Raw genomic sequence first — 17,500 nt, 5'->3', positions numbered from 1 at the left:
AGCCTTCACGTCCTCAGGTCAGCTGGTTGACCTTTAGACTTGACTTCAGCATGAGAGCACACGCAGCAGCTGATCTGTCATCAGCTCACAGACTGAAACATCCAGTGTTTGTTGAAGCTGCAGAGGATGAAGGAGGTTTTCTTCTCTTCTCTTCTCTTCTCTTCTCTGGCAGATGATGGAGGGATGACAGAGGAGAGGAGGAGGAGCTCCGAGAACCAGGTAGACCTGCCTCAACACGTCACGCTCAGCCTCGTCCTCCCTGACAGAATGAGACCATCCTGTCGTCAGTCTGAACACAAGCCTTAGGTCTGATTTACACCTGAAAGGTCAAAGCCTCAGTGAACGGAGCCACATGCATCCAGTCCAGACTGTTCCTTCAAACCTGAGCGTGTCCATGTTCTGCTCCACCACGTCTCAGAGGGACATATTCTACTTCTTACTTCACCACATGTATCTGACAGCTTTAGTTACAAGTTACTTTACAGACAAAGATTTGTTGTTTGCAAATGTTTCCAAAGCAAACGATCGATCGATCGATGGAGGAAATGATCAGCAGATTGATCCAGAATGAAAAGAATCATTAGTTTAAAATGAGCTCCACCTCAACCAACTCCAACAGGAACGTCCTGCTGAGACATGAATGAGGAGACACCATGATCTAAAGAGACCAGAGACAAGAGGACAACAGACACAGGGGACACTTTACTGCACGCAGTACTTTTACTTACTTATACTCCCACACTTCGGTAACATTTTCAGTGTGAGTGTCATTTTTTACAGTGTGGTATTTGAACCTTTAAGGATGTGAATTCTTCCTCCACTTCTGCAGCATTTACACAGTCCAGGTGTTTATTGCAGTAATGTTACATCTATGTTTATTTTACGCTGTTTTCAAGGATTCAGCACTCCGTCCAGCTCCCAGGAGCCTGATCCAGAACCAGGTCCAGACTGCAGTCCAGAGTCCGGTCCAGAAGCCCATCAGCCTCGTCAGTCCTGGACCTGCAGGTACAAATAGGTCTACAGGTCCAGGAAATGCGTTTTGTTCTTCAGTTTGTTTTCAGTTCAGCACAAACTTTGACTCAAAGATGAACTGATTTAGCTGATCAAAGGTCAAAGGTCACTGTGACCTCACCAAACATGTCTTTGGCCATAACGCAAGAATTAATTTAATTATGACAAAATGTCACACTGATGTCTCAGAGGACAAAAGGATGAAGTGATGGCATTCTATGTCCAAAAGGTCAAAGGTCAGCTTCACTGTGACATCATAATGACGGATTTGGATGTAAACTGCAGCTGATTGGTTGTTGGAGGGAAACAACCTCGAGGTGATAATCCCAGTTTATGATTTCATGTGGTCCCAGTATCAGCCAGTAACGGCTGCCTGAAGCCCCCTCTCCCTCAGGCTGCCGTCCAGCCGGAGGACAAAGGCTTCTCCCCCGCCCAGCCCTGGTTCCCCCCCCAGCAGAGTCCATCCAGGCGCAGGGGGTGAGTCTTCACATCAGCCTCTAACGTCCGCTGAAGTCACCGTCCATGCTGAACTTACTCCTCTGCTGTTTCAGGGCTGCTGATGTTCTGTTTGACAGCTTCGCTGCAGACGGAAGAATTAACGTCGGCCGGTTCTTTGAGGTATTTTCACTCATAATCAAGCAAGACGCTGTGAAGAGAAACCCCACATAAACTCTCTCACACATCATTCTGAGTCTTTATGATGTGAAGGAAATAGAGACTATTGAAGAGACGATGCACTGATGCAGTTTACAATAACACTTTATCACATGCAAACACTGAATCAGTCTCTGATGAGATGATTTCTTGAAGCGTTTGTTTGTATTTTTCCTTTTCTGTTTTTCTGTTGTGTGAATGATTGTTGGGGAGTTGAAGGAACTCTTTGGGTTTGTTTGTTTTCTCCATCAGGCCATCTGGAGCTCCGGTCTGCACAGGTCTGACCCTCGGCTCAGGGACTGTTTCCTCCACCTGAGGAAACTGCAGGATGCCGATGGATTGGTGGACAGAGACACTTTCCACAGGTCCTTATTTTATATTCCAATCTGTGTTTAGTATTTGAGCCAAACAGTTTAGAAAATAGAAATCTACCTCCGACGTTTTGCAGATGACACACTGCTTTATCTCCAGCTGAAATATGAGGATCAGACCACTGGTGGTCATGTTTCTGGATCTGATCTCATTGTTTTACATCTTATTGTGGATTGCAGGACTCTGGTTTTGGTTGTATTTAGTGCTGTAGTCATGCTTTTGGCTGTGGTTGTTGTCCTGATGATGTGTTTTATTTGTGGTTCTGCTGCTGATTCTGTCCATTGTCTTTCCTGCTGTAGGTGTGTCACAGGATTTGTCTCTCTGATCCTGAAAGCTCTGCAGGGACGATTCGTCATCCCAGATTTTTCCACTTTCACTGAAGAAACTCAGAAATTGTTTTCAAGGTGTCGTCAGCTCTCCTCTGTCCAGGTGAGCTCTGTATCTGAGTATAACTGCCCGAAACTAGACTTTTGGTAGAAACCGAAAAAAAAAAAAGGCAGAAAATCTGGACAAAGAAACAAATAGTTCGGACGTTCTCATGTCCTTAGTGGCTGTCTGAGTGCGCATGTGAATAAATGTTGTGATTACGTTTTCAAGTAAAATAAGCAAGCGGAGCATATTTTTGGAGGTGCCAGGGAATCAAATCTGGTCAGAAATGGTGAATGAACCCAAACGACCTTTTACTGTTTTGTATCTGTTGAATCAGGAGAAAGAGAAGGACAGCGTGGACAGCACTAAGTGGAGCGTCTCAATCTGCACTGTGGATGGACAGAGGTATATACTTACATATAATTACAACATACTTGTACTTTACATGAGTATTTCCTTTAGATTAGTAGAACTTGCGCCAGTGTAACTATTCAGCAACAAGCCTGTATTTCAGTTAAGACCAACTTTTATGCAGCAAAATGCAGTAACAGGGATTAAAACAAGGCTTTATGCTCAAACAAGACCAGTTAGACTTGTTGAACAGAGGGAATTAAATAAAGGCCTGTTTCTAATACAAGCCTGTTTTACATAAGGACAGCTGAGGTAAATAAAGGCCCTGGTCAGTACTTGACATGATATGGTATACAGTAAATGGGATTTGTCTCCACTGTCTGTCTGTCCATCTGTCTGTCAGGTTGTCTCTGGGTGACTGGGCCGGCTCTCTGGTCCTGGGTGAGCTGTCATGGCCGCTGGTGTACGGCGTGGCAGTGGACCTGCTGGGCTCTGACTTTGTCCACAGATACGTTGGCATGGAGGGGTTCTCCAGATACGACTCTCCATTCACTCTCACTAAAACAGGTCCAGGTCACCCCTGTCTTACACTGTCGGGATCAGTCTGTTTTCTTTTGCTGGAATCAGAGATCGATCATGTTCCTGATGTCAATTTTTAAATCTTAAATCACATTTCTAATGTTTCTTTCACCAAATATCAGTCTGATATTTGAGGTGTCAGAGTTAAGACTTTACCGTATTTCTAGTGTTGAAACAGTCGCCATTGCTAACATGGCTACAGCATGTGTCGGCCCTGACCTCTGACCTCTGACCCTGTGCAGCAGAGAGCACTAACACTTTGATTCAAATCTCTGTTTGCAGGACTTCCTCACAGCCCGCTCACTGAGACAGGAGCCATTGTTACTACATCTTTACTACAGGTAAGCCACTCATCCATCCATCCACTCATCCATCCATCCATTCACTCATCCATCCATCCACTCATCCATCCATCCATCCATCCATCCACTCATCCATTCATCCACCCATCCATCCACTCATCCATTTATCCACCCATCCATCCACCCATCCATCCATCCATCCGTCCGTCCACTCATCCATCCATCCGTCCACTCATTCATCCACTCATCAATCCATCCATCCATCCATCCATCTGTCCACTCATCCATCCATCCACTCATCCATCCATCCACTCATCCATCCACTCATCCATCCATCCATTCACTCATCCATCCATCCACTCATCCATCATCCATCCATCCATCCATCCATCCATCCATCCACTCATCCATTCATCCACCCATCCATCCACCCATCCATCCATCCATCTGTCCGTCCACTCATCCATCCATCCGTCCACTCATTCATCCACTCATCAATCCATCCATCCATCCATCCATCCGGCCACTCATCCATCCACTCATCCATCCATCCGTCCACTCATCCATCCACTCATCCATCCATCCATCCATCCGTCCACTCATTCATCCACTCATCCATCCATCCGTCCACTCATCCATCCACTCATCCATCCATCCATCCATCCGTCCACTCATTCATCCACTCATCCATCCATCCATCCATCCATCCGTCCACTCATTCATCCACTCATCCATCCATCTGTCCACTCATTCATCCACTCATCTGTCCACTCATCCATCCACTCATCCATCCATCCATCCATCCATCTGTCCACTCATTCATCCACTCATCCATCCATCTGTCCACTCATTCATCCACTCATCCATCCATCCGTCCACTCATTCATCCACTCATCCATCCATCCGTCCACTCATTCATCCACTCATCCATCCATCTGTCCACTCATTCATCCATCCATCCATCCATCCATCCATCCGTCCACTCATTCATCCACTCATCCATCCATCCATCCATCCATCCATCCGTCCACTCATTCATCCACTCATCCATCCATCTGTCCACTCATTCATCCACTCATCCATCCATCCGTCCACTCATTCATCCACTCATCCATCCATCTGTCCATCCATCCGTCCACTCATTCATCCACTCATCCATCCATCTGTCCACTCATTCATCCACTCATCCATCCATCTGTCCACTCATTCATCCATCCATCCATCCATCCATCCATCCGTCCACTCATTCATCCACTCATCCATCCATCCATCCATCCATCCGTCCACTCATTCATCCACTCATCCATCCATCTGTCCACTCATTCATCCACTCATCCATCCATCCGTCCACTCATTCATCCACTCATCCATCCATCTGTCCACTCATCCATCCACTCATCCATCCATCCATCCATCCATCCGTCCACTCATTCATCCACTCATCCATCCATCTGTCCACTCATTCATCCACTCATCCATCCATCTGTCCACTCATTCATCCATCCATCCATCCATCCATCCGTCCACTCATCCATCCATCCATCCATCCATCCATCCATCCATCCGTCCACTCATTCATCCACTCATCCATCCATCTGTCCACTCATTCATCCACTCATCCATCCATCTGTCCACTCATTCATCCATCCATCCATCCATCCATCCGTCCACTCATTCATCCACTCATCCATCCATCCATCCATCCATCCGTCCACTCATTCATCCACTCATCCATCCATCTGTCCACTCATTCATCCACTCATCCATCCATCCGTCCACTCATTCATCCACTCATCCATCCATCTGTCCACTCATCCATCCACTCATCCATCCATCCATCCATCCATCCGTCCACTCATTCATCCACTCATCCATCCATCCGTCCACTCATTCATCCACTCATCCATCCATCCGTCCACTCATTCATCCATCCATCCATCCATCCGTCCACTCATCCATCCATTCATCCGTCCATCCATCCGTCCATCTGTTAGCAGTGATGTCACTTCCTCTGATGCTGTATACTGTGTGTCTCCAGCTGGCGGGGAGGCTGAGTGCTGAGGAAGAGGAGAAGTATGACTCAGTAAGTGAGGCAGACAGAGGACAGACGGTATAAATGTCCTCTCAGAGACAAGCTTACTGTTTGTGTGTTTGTACTGTAGGTGCTGAACGTCATCCGGAGGCTCTGCAACAAGGAGCACGGCAGCTTGAGCTGCAGCAGGTCCTGATCCTGCTCACGGAGCTGCAGTGATAAGAGATTGTTGTTTCACAGTCAGATGATGTTCCACATTAACTCACACTCAAACACTGAATGCTAACTGCTAACAGCTCAGTGTTTATCACAGCTGACTGACCTTCTTCCTCTGATCGAACACTCCTCATTTTAACTATGGAGAGTCTCACATTGAGCCTTCAAGATTATTCTTCTTAAAACAGTCAAAACTGGGATGATGACTGTTTCTCTTATTTCAGGATGTGTGTTAACAGAATAAATCGGCTTCCAGTGCTGAGATCAGGAAGTGACCTCATTCAGCTGAAACAGTCTGTTGACCTGGAGACACACTGACTTGTTAGATATCAGAGAAGATTCTTTAATGGACTGAAGGAGACAAACACCTTGTGTGCGTCTGAGGCGAGCAGCAGGCCGTAAAGTGAGTGTGTTGTTGTTGTTGTCTTCAGTTTTCAGAGCAGCAGGAAGGTCGGCGTCAGACTTCACTCTCTGTCCTTCTACCTGCAGGAGAAAAAGGTAAAACTCCTCCAAAGATCAAAGCTCCTCAGTGTTCCCTCCTCCTGCTCTTTGACTGGTCTTGTGTCTTTCAGTGTTTTCCAGAGAAGACGGACATCAGCGCAGCTTTGGATCTCCTGCTGCAGGTACGACGCCTTCACTGCCCCCCTGAATTCACTGTGTTGAATCCCTGCAGGTCCACACGTTCAGGAGGAACTTCTTAACGTCTCTGAGCTCAAACAAATGGGTTTCGTCCCTCAAACCGTTGATTGAAATGTCCTCCTGCAGGTTCCAGGACCTGCAGGCTTGTGGTTCTGGTTCTGCTCCGACTCAAACTCTAACTGAGACAAGAACATGTCAAACTGCTGATTTAAAGCCGTCCAGATCATTTTCAGTGTCCAGAGACTCCTCCGGACTCTTTCCCTGAGTGTGTAAATGTTTGAACAGAAAGGAGGCGTTGGAGTCTTTGAGGGTCTCGTCTCAGGTCGACCTGCTCTATTGGACTGATGGACATAAAGCATGAAGACAAATGAAACGTGACTTTGGTCTGAATGAATCTTTGTCAAATCTTTATCAAACACGTCAACCAAAACCCTTTTTACTCACATGATGAATCTGAATTCAAGAGCAGAAAATCATCATCTTCATTTGTCGCTTCAATAAAACCAATGAAAGAACTTTGTCCATTATTTTCTGGACCACATGACTGTGAGTGTCTCTGCTGTCTGACAGTGCGCCTCAACGGAGATCACCTGCGAATCAGGAGCCGTCATGGCCGCTTCGTTAGCCAATGGGGGGCTCTGTCCGTTGTCAGGTGACCAGGTGCTGTCACCGGCGGCCACACGGAGCATGCTGTCCATGATGCAGGTGGCGGGGATGAAGGATTACTCCACGACCTTCCACTACAAGGTCCCGCCTCCAAACTGCTCAACGAAGTTTTTATCAAAGAGGAAATCCTTTCAGAGTCATGTGACCGCGTCCCAAACGTTTTGTGTCGCAGACGTCGATGCCGGCCGTGTCCAGCAGCCACGGCGCCCTGCTGGCCGTGGTTCCTGGTGTTCTGGGTCTGATGGCGTTCTCTCCTGAGTTAGACGCCTGTGGGAACAGCTGGAGGGCCGTCCACTTCTGCCAGGTCTCACCTGTCTCTGAGACAGCCAGCAGGGGACACGTCCGTCAAAGTGTTGTTCAAGTTTTACCTTTGTTCTCCTCTGTGTGTGTGTGTGTGTGTGTGTGTGTGTGTGTGTGTGTGTGTGTTTGTAGGAGCTCATCTCAACATTTCAGCTGCACACCTTCGACATCAGGACTCCGTTCAGGCAGATTCTGGCCTACAGACACTGGAAGACTGAATCTGAGGTCAGTGCTGCGCCTCCGTTCTGATCCCAGGTCAGTTTGTCAGAGTCCTTCTGTGTGACGTGTGAAGCTTCCTCTCTGCAGGGATATCAGATCATGAATGTCCTGCTGGCGGCTTTTAGAGGAGACGTCCAGACGCTGAGGAGGTAAACTGATTCAATGAACACTTTAATACTGATCATTGTCAAAGTAAACAAACAAACAAACAAACAAACAAACAAACGGACAGCACACGTCTCACTCAACATTGGCTCACCAGAAAACAACACGTCAGCGTGTGATTACGTGTGTCTTCGTCTTCTCTTGTCTGCAGGTACTTCCTGTCCGGAGTAGATGTGAACGCCGTCGACTATGACGGCAGGTCCGCTCTGCACGTGGCGGCCGCCGAAGGTCACACGGAGGTCATCCGCTTCCTGCTGCAGAACGCCGGAGCGAACGGCGCCCTGCAGGACAGGTGAGGCCGTACCTGCTGGACGCAGCCGTGACCATGACTGTGGTACTTTACATGAGTATTTCCATCATGTGTTCCTGTATACTTCTACTACGTTTCAGGGGGAAATCCTGTACTTTTTACTTCAGGTGGAGTTACGCAGTTAAAGCAGCGTCTCTGAACATTAAATGATCGTTTGAGGACAAATGATGAAATGATGAAAAGGTAAAAATCAAAAAGGTCCAGAAAGTGAAAAAAGGTTTGTTTATCATCAGTCATGTGACGGCCCCTCAGATTGACCCGCTGACCCTCTGGAGGGCCCGACCTCGTATTTTTACATCGTCGTCCGGGTACTTTTACCTCAGTGAAGGATCTGAATACTTCCTCCACTGCTACTCGATGAGAAGCACCAAAATATCCAAACCAGGTGTTTCTAACAGATATCTGACAGGCAGTGAGCTGGAGGAGGTGCTGGAGGAGGTGCTGCAGGCTGGGACGCCTCCTCGGGTCCAGCCCCTGAGTGTGATTTACCTGAAAGCCTTCCACCTCTGCAGGGCCAGTGTGTGATGCAGTTCTGTCTTTATCCAGGTGGGGGAGCTCTCCTCTGCAGGAGGCCAGGAGGCACAACCAGGAGGCTGCAGTCCAGCTGCTGCAGGAGGCCATCTGAGGAGCCTCAATGTGACCTTTGACCTCTTGACAAAGTCGTCTGGACGTGTCTGATGAGAGAAACAGGAAACTGTTCAGGTGTCAGACGGACTGGACTGAATCAGACTGTCGGTGTTCTTGGTTGATCAGAGGTCAGAGGTCAGAGGTCAGGTGTCAGGGAGGTTGGTGCATCGCTCTGGAGGAAACATGGCTTCCTGACACGACTCCGTTCCCTCTCTGCGTCTCGTCCGAGCTGCAGAGAGTTAACGTTCAGCGCTGAGCTGCAGCTCATTGATATTCTGCTCAGCTGCGTCTCTGCTGATGAGGAGACGCTGATCTGGGATCTGCTGCAGTGCTTCTTCATTCAGCAGCTGTTTGTTTCTGAGGAGTGAGACCTGGTCTCCTCCTGTTCACACCTCCTCCACATTAATGAGTTGTCATTAAAAACCATGAACCCACAGAGCATAGAACCAGCAGCTGCTTCAGTGATGGCTGTCAGCGTGAGCCTGACGAGGTTAAAGCCTGAAGCTCGTCGCTTCCACAGAAAGGAGACGTTCAGCGTGAAGGTGAGGATCTGGAGTCAAGTTCACAGAGAAACACCACGAAACTCTGGATCTGACTGATGAACTTCATATGAAAATCATCATTTGATGAAAAACATGTTGAAAAGCTCAAACTTCTCCTTTGAAACATGAAGTAAAGTTACAATAAAGAGCTTTCCTGCTGCTTCGTGTGTCTGATTTCACCCAAAATCAAAGAAACGCTCAGCTCTGAAGGAGGAACTCAAGCTTTATGAAAGCACAGGCAGTGCACGCTAACACAGCTCCACATGCACACTGTGTGTATGTGGAATGGACAGCGGGATGAAGAGTGTGATGAGGAGCTTTACGGCTCCACGCAGGCGAAGCTTTGGCAGCAGCCGATGAAGCGAAAAGTCTTTTTCCTGAAAATCATCGAACAGACAAACTTCTTCATTTCATCTCTCTGTTCTGCACAATGAATATTCATGAGAAGAACTCATCTGAGCCAATCATCGGCCGAGAGGCAGGACGCCTGTCAAGTTCGGAGCAGACCCATGCCGGAAGTCAACTAGTTCACCTTCAGAATAAAAGTATAACGTAACATCGTGTAAAAATGAAACAGCTGAACGATGAGATGAATGAAACCTGCCAAGTAACAAGCCATTTGAAGATATTACTGTTTTTTTTTAAATACTTTTTGACAAAAAAAATGTTGACAAAAGAGCTTTAGGGAGAGATGAAAACAGTCAGATACACAAACACAAATTTTTTAAATAGAAAAACAAGAAGACGAAGTCAAGAAACTGATTCGAAAGAGTTTTAAAAGCTAAAGAAAAGAGTTTAAGTAATTTAAAAAACTGAAGAAAAGAGTTTAAAAGAGTTAAAAAGAGTTTTAAAAAGAAAAGAAAAGTGTTTAAAAACTAAAGAAAAGAGTTTCTGACCAACTGAAAACAAACAAAGAAACTCAGTTTGCTCCCACAGCGGGGGGTCAGGAGGAAGGAGCTGAGGGTGACTGAGCTGAAACATTAAATAATGAACGCTGATAACAGATTCTAATTCAATAAAGATAATAATAACCATTATTATTATTCACTAGAATCCATATATTAGATCATTTTATTTTATTTTATTTTATTGTTTTACTGGAAACATGTGAACATCTAGTAAATTTTCTCAGATGTCCTGATTCTGAAGCATCCTTTTCTCAGACATGAAACATTCATGAAACCTCTCTGACTGAGAAAATGATCAGAGTGACCGCGCGTATGGAAGTGGACTTTTACTTTGAAGGCAGTAAGCGGAAGTGTCGGCAGCTAGCTCGTGCAGCTTGTCGGCCGCTGCCTCTCGCCTGTTGAGCGCAGGCGGAGGTGGAGGTCGGTCTCTCCGGTGAAGAGGAGCAACATGAGTGAGTCCAAGTCGACTCTATGAGAGTTTGACGGCCGGAAGTTCTCAGTCACCTCCGCACGAGCGCGACGTACGTTGTGTGTTCGCTTTGTGCTCGCCGTGGGTTCGCTGTCTGTTCGCCGTCGCGGGAAGTGAAGCGATGGGTCCAGAGTGAGAGCTGATGATGAGGAGCAGCGTTTCTTCACTTTGGTCGTCTCCTGTGAGGACTGTGGACGCTTTTTCTTCATCAGCAGCAGAGAGGAGGGTCTGCACAGGTGAGTTCACGCACCGGGACCACCTGGCTCAGGTTGTGTCCTGTCACATGACTCAGAAAGTGCAGCATGTGTTCGACTTCGCACGGTCCTCCGGCGGCGTGTCCCGCAGACTGTCTGTGCGGATTCACTTCACACACAATAAAACAACGTTCAGACTCTGAAACTGGACTTGCAGGTAGGACACCATCAGAGCAGACCTTCAGAGCAGTCTTTGCTGGTCTTTGATGGCTTAGAGGCTCCAAACCAGGTCCAGGTTGCAGGTGGTTCAGTTTTGTGGATCGAGCAGGTCGGTTTCCGTCTAGTCGGGTAGATTAGAGTCTGTAAATAGGTCCACAGGTGGTTTAGTTCTGGCTCATGGTGGATCCACAGGCAGCTCAGCTGTTGTCAGGAGACGTTCGGGGGTTTAGATGTGGTTCAGGTTTTGTAAAGAGGCCTTCAGGGAGTTGAGGTCTTGTAGTTTAGAGTTTGCAGGTGGTCTTTAGACCTGCAGGTACTTGATGATGGACCTGCATGTAATTCAGAGCCTGTGCTTAGCCCTGCTGATGGTTTAGGTCCACAGGGACTCTGATGGACTCGCAGGTGGTTTAGTTTTATTGAGAAGCACCTCAGGCAGGTTCTGTTCTTGTAGAAAAGCCTTCAGGTCATTTTGGTCTAATAGATCTTGATTTAAGTCCAGACTCGGCTGAAGTCGACGTAGATTACGGTGGATTAAAGTCTTGTAGACAGCAACATGTAGTTGAGTCCCTCCAGGTGTGTTGGGAACGTGCTGCACATGCACGACCTGCTTTTCTTCAGCTCCCACCTGATCCCCGACTCGTGTGTCGACACTGATCACTGATCAGATCTGGTGTTTGATCAATCAGCTGTGTCCGGTGTGAGGAGCGGGCCTCAGCACGGCGTTCCAGACTGCGTCAAACCAACCAACAAACGAAGGCGCAGATGTGAATTTATTGAATGTTTTTTGTTGTTAGAAGAAGAATCGAGAACCTTTGAAGGAATCCTCAGAAGTGACAGGAGTTACAGTTGGAGCAGAAACGTTTGAGGACACTGTTCTCCTTGAAGTCATGACAGATTTGATGCTCAGCGTCCAGGTTCTCGTCCACCAGCTGGTGATTTCTTCTGCTCTGGTTGAACTGTCGTCCAGAGGTTCTTTGTCTCTGTCTGTCCTCTCTCTGTAAAGAGGACTGTCTTCACTCACTCAGACATACAGAGTCGTCCTCTCTGCTGTCTGACTGTCCTGAGTCAAGCTTTCATGGCAGGAGGTTCCAAACCTCTGAACAGGTGTGTTGCGGTCAGACGGACAGGCAGACATGGACAGGCAGAGACGGACAGGTAGAGATGGACAGGTAGAGGCCGACAGGCAGAGACGGACAGGTAGAGACGGACAGGTAGAGGCCGACAGGCAGAGACGGACAGGTAGAGGCCGACAGGCAGAGACAGACAGGCAGAGACGGACAGGTAGAGACGGACAGGTAGACATGGACAGGCAGAGACGGACAGGTAGAGACGGACAGGTAGAGACGGACAGGCAGAGACGGACAGGTAGACACGGACAGGCAGAGACGGACAGGTAGAGACGGACAGGTAGAGACGGACAGGTAGAGGCCGACAGGCAGAGACGGACAGGTAGAGACGGACAGGCAGAGACGGACGGGTAGAGACGGACAGGTAGAGACGGACAGGTAGACATGGACAGGCAGAGACGGACAGGTAGAGGCCGACAGGCAGAGACGGACAGGTAGAGACGGACAGGCAGAGACGGACGGGTAGAGACGGACAGGTAGAGACGGACAGGTAGACATGGACAGGCAGAGACGGACAGGTAGAGGCCGACAGGCAGAGACGGACAGGTAGAGGCCGACAGGCAGAGACAGACAGGCAGAGACGGACAGGTAGAGACGGACAGGCAGAGACGGACAGGTAGAGACGGACAGGTAGAGGCCGACAGGCAGAGACGGACAGGTAGAGACGGACAGGCAGAGACGGACGGGTAGAGACGGACAGGTAGAGACGGACAGGTAGACATGGACAGGCAGAGACGGACAGGTAGAGGCCGACAGGCTGCTCAGACCTTTCAGACAGACTTTGATGACTGTGTGATCGCAGGTGAGGCTCCAGGTGGTCCAGAGTCTGCAGACGGACCTTCAGGCAGGTTTAGAGCCTGGAGGCAGACCTGCTCGTCTCCTCGCAGTAGACAAACCGTGTTGTCCCGTGCAGTCCGGTCTGATGCACCTGTCCTCGCTGCCTCCGCTCAGCGGTTTGGTGTTTCTGACTTCCTGTTGATCACCACATGTAGACGCGGCGCCGTCAGCCATGGTGGTGTAGAGCTGCCACGTTCAGCGGTCGAACAGGCAGAAATCCACCAGAGAAGAAGAACCAGTGACCAGTTTCACGACCACATGAATGCAGCGCAGCCCGTCACAGCTGCAGCGTCGACGTGTTGTTGACTGGAAGAAGTCTGACTGCTTTCATGGTTCTGTCGCTGTCATTTTCACTGAACACATCGAACCATTTCCTCTAATTATGTGGACAGATGGCATTCTGGGAAACGTAGGAAGTCTCCAACAGAAGCAGGAGTAGATGAGGGAGGCGGTGGACGAGGAGAGATCGGAGGAGCCTTCAGGCCAGAGGAGCACAGAAGGTGTAACCATGCCAAATAAACTGTGGCTCTACGACACTGTTTATTATGGGATGTGACAGTGATGGAGGAAGTACTCACTTCCTTTACTGAGGGCCCACACTGGAAATACTCTGTAATGTAGTACTGCATTGAAAATTGTAGTATAATAATGTACTTCAAGTGTTCAGAGTAGAAGTGCTGCGTGCAGTAAAGTGTCTCCTGTGTCTGCTGTCCTCTTGTCTCTGGTCTCTTTAGATCATTATTATACAGTCTCTGTGGGGACACTCGTGACTGCAGGCGTCGTGTGTCCGTCCGTCCGTCCGTCCGTCCGTCGTCAATGTGATTTCTCTGAAACGCCTTCAGGAAATGTCAGGAATTGCCACAAACGTTGAACTGATCAGATTTTGGTGGTCAAAGGTCAAAGGTCACTGTGACCTCACCAACATGTTTTCTAATTATTATATATGATCATTTCACAGAAATGATAAAATCATGACATGAGGACATTTTCTAACAGGTCAAAGGTCATCTTCTCTGTGACATCATCATCTTTTCTGTCCATCACTCAGGACCTGAAGGACAGACTGAGACCATTTCTCATCTGGTCTGATCCTGAATCAGTGTCTGATGGTTCAGATCTTCTGTGTGTGTGTGTGTGTGTGTGTGTGTGTTGACAGTCTGTAGCTTCTCTGCAGCAGCGTCCATGTTTGAAGCACTGAACACATGTGGACAGACATGAGGGGAACTGCGGCCTGATTGGTCGGTGGAGGAAAACAACCACGAGGTGCTGATTGGAGTTTGGAAAGTTTCAATAAAAAATCTGTGTGTGTAACTGAATTAACGAGTGAGCAGCTTCTCATGACGAGGGTCAGACTGGAGGCGACACACACACACACACACACACACACACACACACACACACACACACACACACAGACAAACTGACACACACAGACAAACTGACACACACAGCGACACACACACACACACACACACACACACACACACACTGTTGTGACTGTGTTCAGTCTAAGTCCCTGCTGATTAGCTTAGCTTAGCATAAAGACTGGAAACGGGGGGAAACTGCTAGCCCAGCCGCCTGCCAGCAGCTCGCTGATCAACGTGTTCTGTCTCGTTTGTTTGGCCTCTAAACAAAAACGGTATATAGACAGCAGTTTTGTGGATTATGGAGTTTTTCTGGACGGGGACCAGTGACTTCCTGGAGTTTCTGTGGTTGCTTAGCAACTGACACAGGTTGGGGCATAGCAGAGAAAAGTGGTTGGGGTCCACAGACGTCGACACTCCTGCCCAGAACCCGTGAAACCTCCTTTTTCACACCTTTTTCTTCATGCTTCAACAAATGAGGTGTAGAGTTTGTCAGTGAGCTGCTGACAGGTGGATGTGTTCCTTCACACAGAGCCAGGCTAGCTGTTTCCCCCCGTTTCCAGTCTTTATGCTAAGCTAAGCTAAGTGGACGCCGCCACAGACGTGTTCAGACACATCATCTGAACATCTGGAGGAAGACTCAGATGTTTCCTTTAAAGCCATCACAGATATCAGCTGGACACTGACGGGTGAGACTGTGGAGGAGGATCTGACGGGGGGGGGTGACCTTTTCGTGACTGGTGTTGGTGTGTACCAGATGGGTCGTCATGGTGACAGTAGCACACACGGTGACGCCTAACGCCCACTTCTTTGAGTTGAAGGTGAGAGTTTTTCTGAACTGAGTGAATCATCTTCTCAGACCAAGACGCTCTTTGTGCCGCTGCAACAAGACGCTGAGAGACGTCCTGTAAGGTTACAGTGAGCAGCTGTGTGTGTGTGTGTGTGTGTGTGTGTGTGTGTGTGTGTGTGTGTGTGTGTGTGTGTGTGTGTGTGTGTTTGAATACCACCAAATCCTGTGAACGCTACATGTGGTGAACTGTGCACACGTGGTCCCACGCACACACGCACGCACACACGCACACACACACACGCACACACGCACACACACGCACACACACACACTCTGAGTGTAGAATGAGGCCGACACCGTGTGTGAGTGTGACTAAACATCAGCTGTGTTAAAGTCACACTGAACGTTGGTCTGTGTGTTCTCAGTAACACGGGACGAGCTGCTGTTAGCTTAGCAGTTAGCAGGCTAATTTCCAAACAGGCTAATTAGTGAAACGAGTCTGCGGACGTTGAAGTGGAACAAAGAACACCTGACACAACCCGAGAATCAGGAACTCAAATTTACAGCCTCAGTGACTTCAGAACAGGAAGTGAACGCATCACGGTGAAGCTGCTGATTGAGTCAGTGTGTTGATGAAGATCAGGTGCGACCTGAACACCTGACGCACGGTTTCTTCAGGTGACCTGATGATGGAATGAACGAATTTCAGAATCTGAAGGAAATTTAAACTTTTAAAGACGAATTCTCTTTGTTTGTTTTAAGATGCGTTTGAAGAACGTAGGATTTCTGCCCGCAGGTTAGAACATACGAGCGCCAACGTCCTGACGAGACGACTCAGTGTGCTCCTCCTCACCGCTCCTCCTCCTCCTCTCTGCTCCTCCACCTCTCTGCTCCTCCTCTCTGCTCCGCCTCCTCTCTGCTCCTCCTCACTGCTCCTCCTCCTCTCTGCTCCTCCTCTCTGCTCCTCCTCACTGCTCCTCCTCCTCTCTGCTCCTCCTCTCTGCTCCTCCTCCTCTCTGCTCCTCCTCACTGCTCCTCCTCTCTGCTCCTCCACCTCTCTGCTCCTCCTCTCTGCTCCTCCTCCTCTCTGCTTCTCCTCACTGCTCCTCCTCTCCGCTCCTCCTCCTCTCTGCTCCTCCTCTCTGCTCCTCCACCTCTCTGCTCCTCCTCACTGCTCCTCCTCTCCGCTCCTCCTCCTCTCTGCTCCTCCTCTCTGCTCCTCCACCTCTCTGCTCCTCCTCTCCGCTCCTCCTCCTCTCTGCTCCTCCTCACTGCTCCGCCTCCTCTCTGCTCCTCCTCTCTGCTCCTCCTCACCGCTCCACCTCTCTGCTCCTCCTCTCTGCTCCGCCTCCTCTCTGCTCCTCCTCACTGCTCCTCCTCCTCTCTGCTCCTCCTCTCTGCTCCTCCACCTCTCTGCTCCTCCTCTCTGCTCCTCCTCCTCTCTGCTCCTCCTCTCCGCTCCTCCTCCTCACTGCTCCGCCTCCTCTCTGCTCCTCCTCTCTGCTCCTCCTCCTCTCTGCTCCTCCTCTGGCTCCGGCCGTGTCCTGTCGGATGAACAATGCTGTGTTTGTGTTGACTGTCAGCACGAGGCCTCTCATTGGCTGTGATCAGAGGAGACGGCACGGCGAGAGCCTGCGGAACATGCTGGGCTCTGAGATCCCATCAGCCACCTGGGCGTCCTGGACGCGACGGCTCTGTGGTCAGCTCGTCATGACTGTAAGACGAGAGTGAGGAGAAATCAAAGCTTCAGCTTCAAATGGAAGTTGGGACTTGTGGGGGACTCGTGGCGTCTCGTGGCGACTCGTGGCGACTCGTGGCGTCTCGTGGCGTCTCGTGGCGACTCGTGGCGACTCGTGGCGGACGTGCTGTTTCAGGGTTTCTGGGCGTGTGGTTGATGGTTCGGTGATGTTTCTCTCGATGCTCCGTGTTGAACGCTGCTTTGGTCTCGCGGCTCAGACGCTGATTGTTCTGTTGTCGTGTGGACCCTTCAGGTACACTACGGGAAGCGGAAACACCAGAACACGTCTGTCATGTCATAAATTGAAGCGAACACACGGGTGAAAAGTTTGACTCCACTTCCTGAACGTCCGGCGACGAGGAGAACGAGAGGAGGTCTGGAGGAGACGAACTCTGCGCACAGACGGAGGAGGAGGACTGAAAGCTCGTCTCACAGTGGCTTCACAGAAATGTCCACGTCCACGTCCACGTCCACGTCCACGTCCACGTCCACGCCTTTTC

The 17,500-nt window shown here is 49.2% G+C and overlaps 2 protein-coding genes across 2 annotated transcripts in view; both read left to right on the top strand.

The window, feature by feature from the left end:
• The window catches only part of glsl (glutaminase like), a 12,972-nt gene extending 3,625 nt beyond the window's left edge, over positions 1–9,347 (top strand). Inside the window, exons 3-21 of the mRNA XM_076733596.1 lie at positions 173–219; positions 897–1,005; positions 1,365–1,488; positions 1,563–1,629; positions 1,918–2,030; positions 2,337–2,466; positions 2,744–2,811; positions 3,161–3,324; positions 3,619–3,677; positions 5,677–5,721; positions 5,801–5,859; positions 6,318–6,384; positions 6,459–6,509; positions 7,096–7,272; positions 7,364–7,495; positions 7,624–7,716; positions 7,798–7,859; positions 8,027–8,167; positions 8,732–9,347. Coding sequence (XP_076589711.1) covers positions 173–219; positions 897–1,005; positions 1,365–1,488; positions 1,563–1,629; positions 1,918–2,030; positions 2,337–2,466; positions 2,744–2,811; positions 3,161–3,324; positions 3,619–3,677; positions 5,677–5,721; positions 5,801–5,859; positions 6,318–6,384; positions 6,459–6,509; positions 7,096–7,272; positions 7,364–7,495; positions 7,624–7,716; positions 7,798–7,859; positions 8,027–8,167; positions 8,732–8,810 — 1,787 coding nt within the window. The 3' untranslated portion in view covers positions 8,811–9,347. The remainder of the gene's footprint in view (positions 1–172; positions 220–896; positions 1,006–1,364; positions 1,489–1,562; positions 1,630–1,917; positions 2,031–2,336; positions 2,467–2,743; positions 2,812–3,160; positions 3,325–3,618; positions 3,678–5,676; positions 5,722–5,800; positions 5,860–6,317; positions 6,385–6,458; positions 6,510–7,095; positions 7,273–7,363; positions 7,496–7,623; positions 7,717–7,797; positions 7,860–8,026; positions 8,168–8,731) is intronic.
• A 1,363-nt stretch (positions 9,348–10,710) lies between these two features.
• The window catches only part of prr5l (proline rich 5 like), a 21,103-nt gene continuing 14,313 nt past the window's right edge, over positions 10,711–17,500 (top strand). Inside the window, exon 1 of the mRNA XM_076732501.1 lies at positions 10,711–10,967. The gene's annotated coding sequence lies outside the window, so the exon portion shown is untranslated. The remainder of the gene's footprint in view (positions 10,968–17,500) is intronic.

Source organism: Chaetodon auriga, chromosome 6, assembly GCF_051107435.1.
Source record: "Chaetodon auriga isolate fChaAug3 chromosome 6, fChaAug3.hap1, whole genome shotgun sequence".
Lineage (NCBI taxonomy): Eukaryota > Metazoa > Chordata > Actinopteri > Chaetodontiformes > Chaetodontidae > Chaetodon > Chaetodon auriga.
This window is presented reverse-complemented; position numbering and strand designations above follow the sequence as displayed.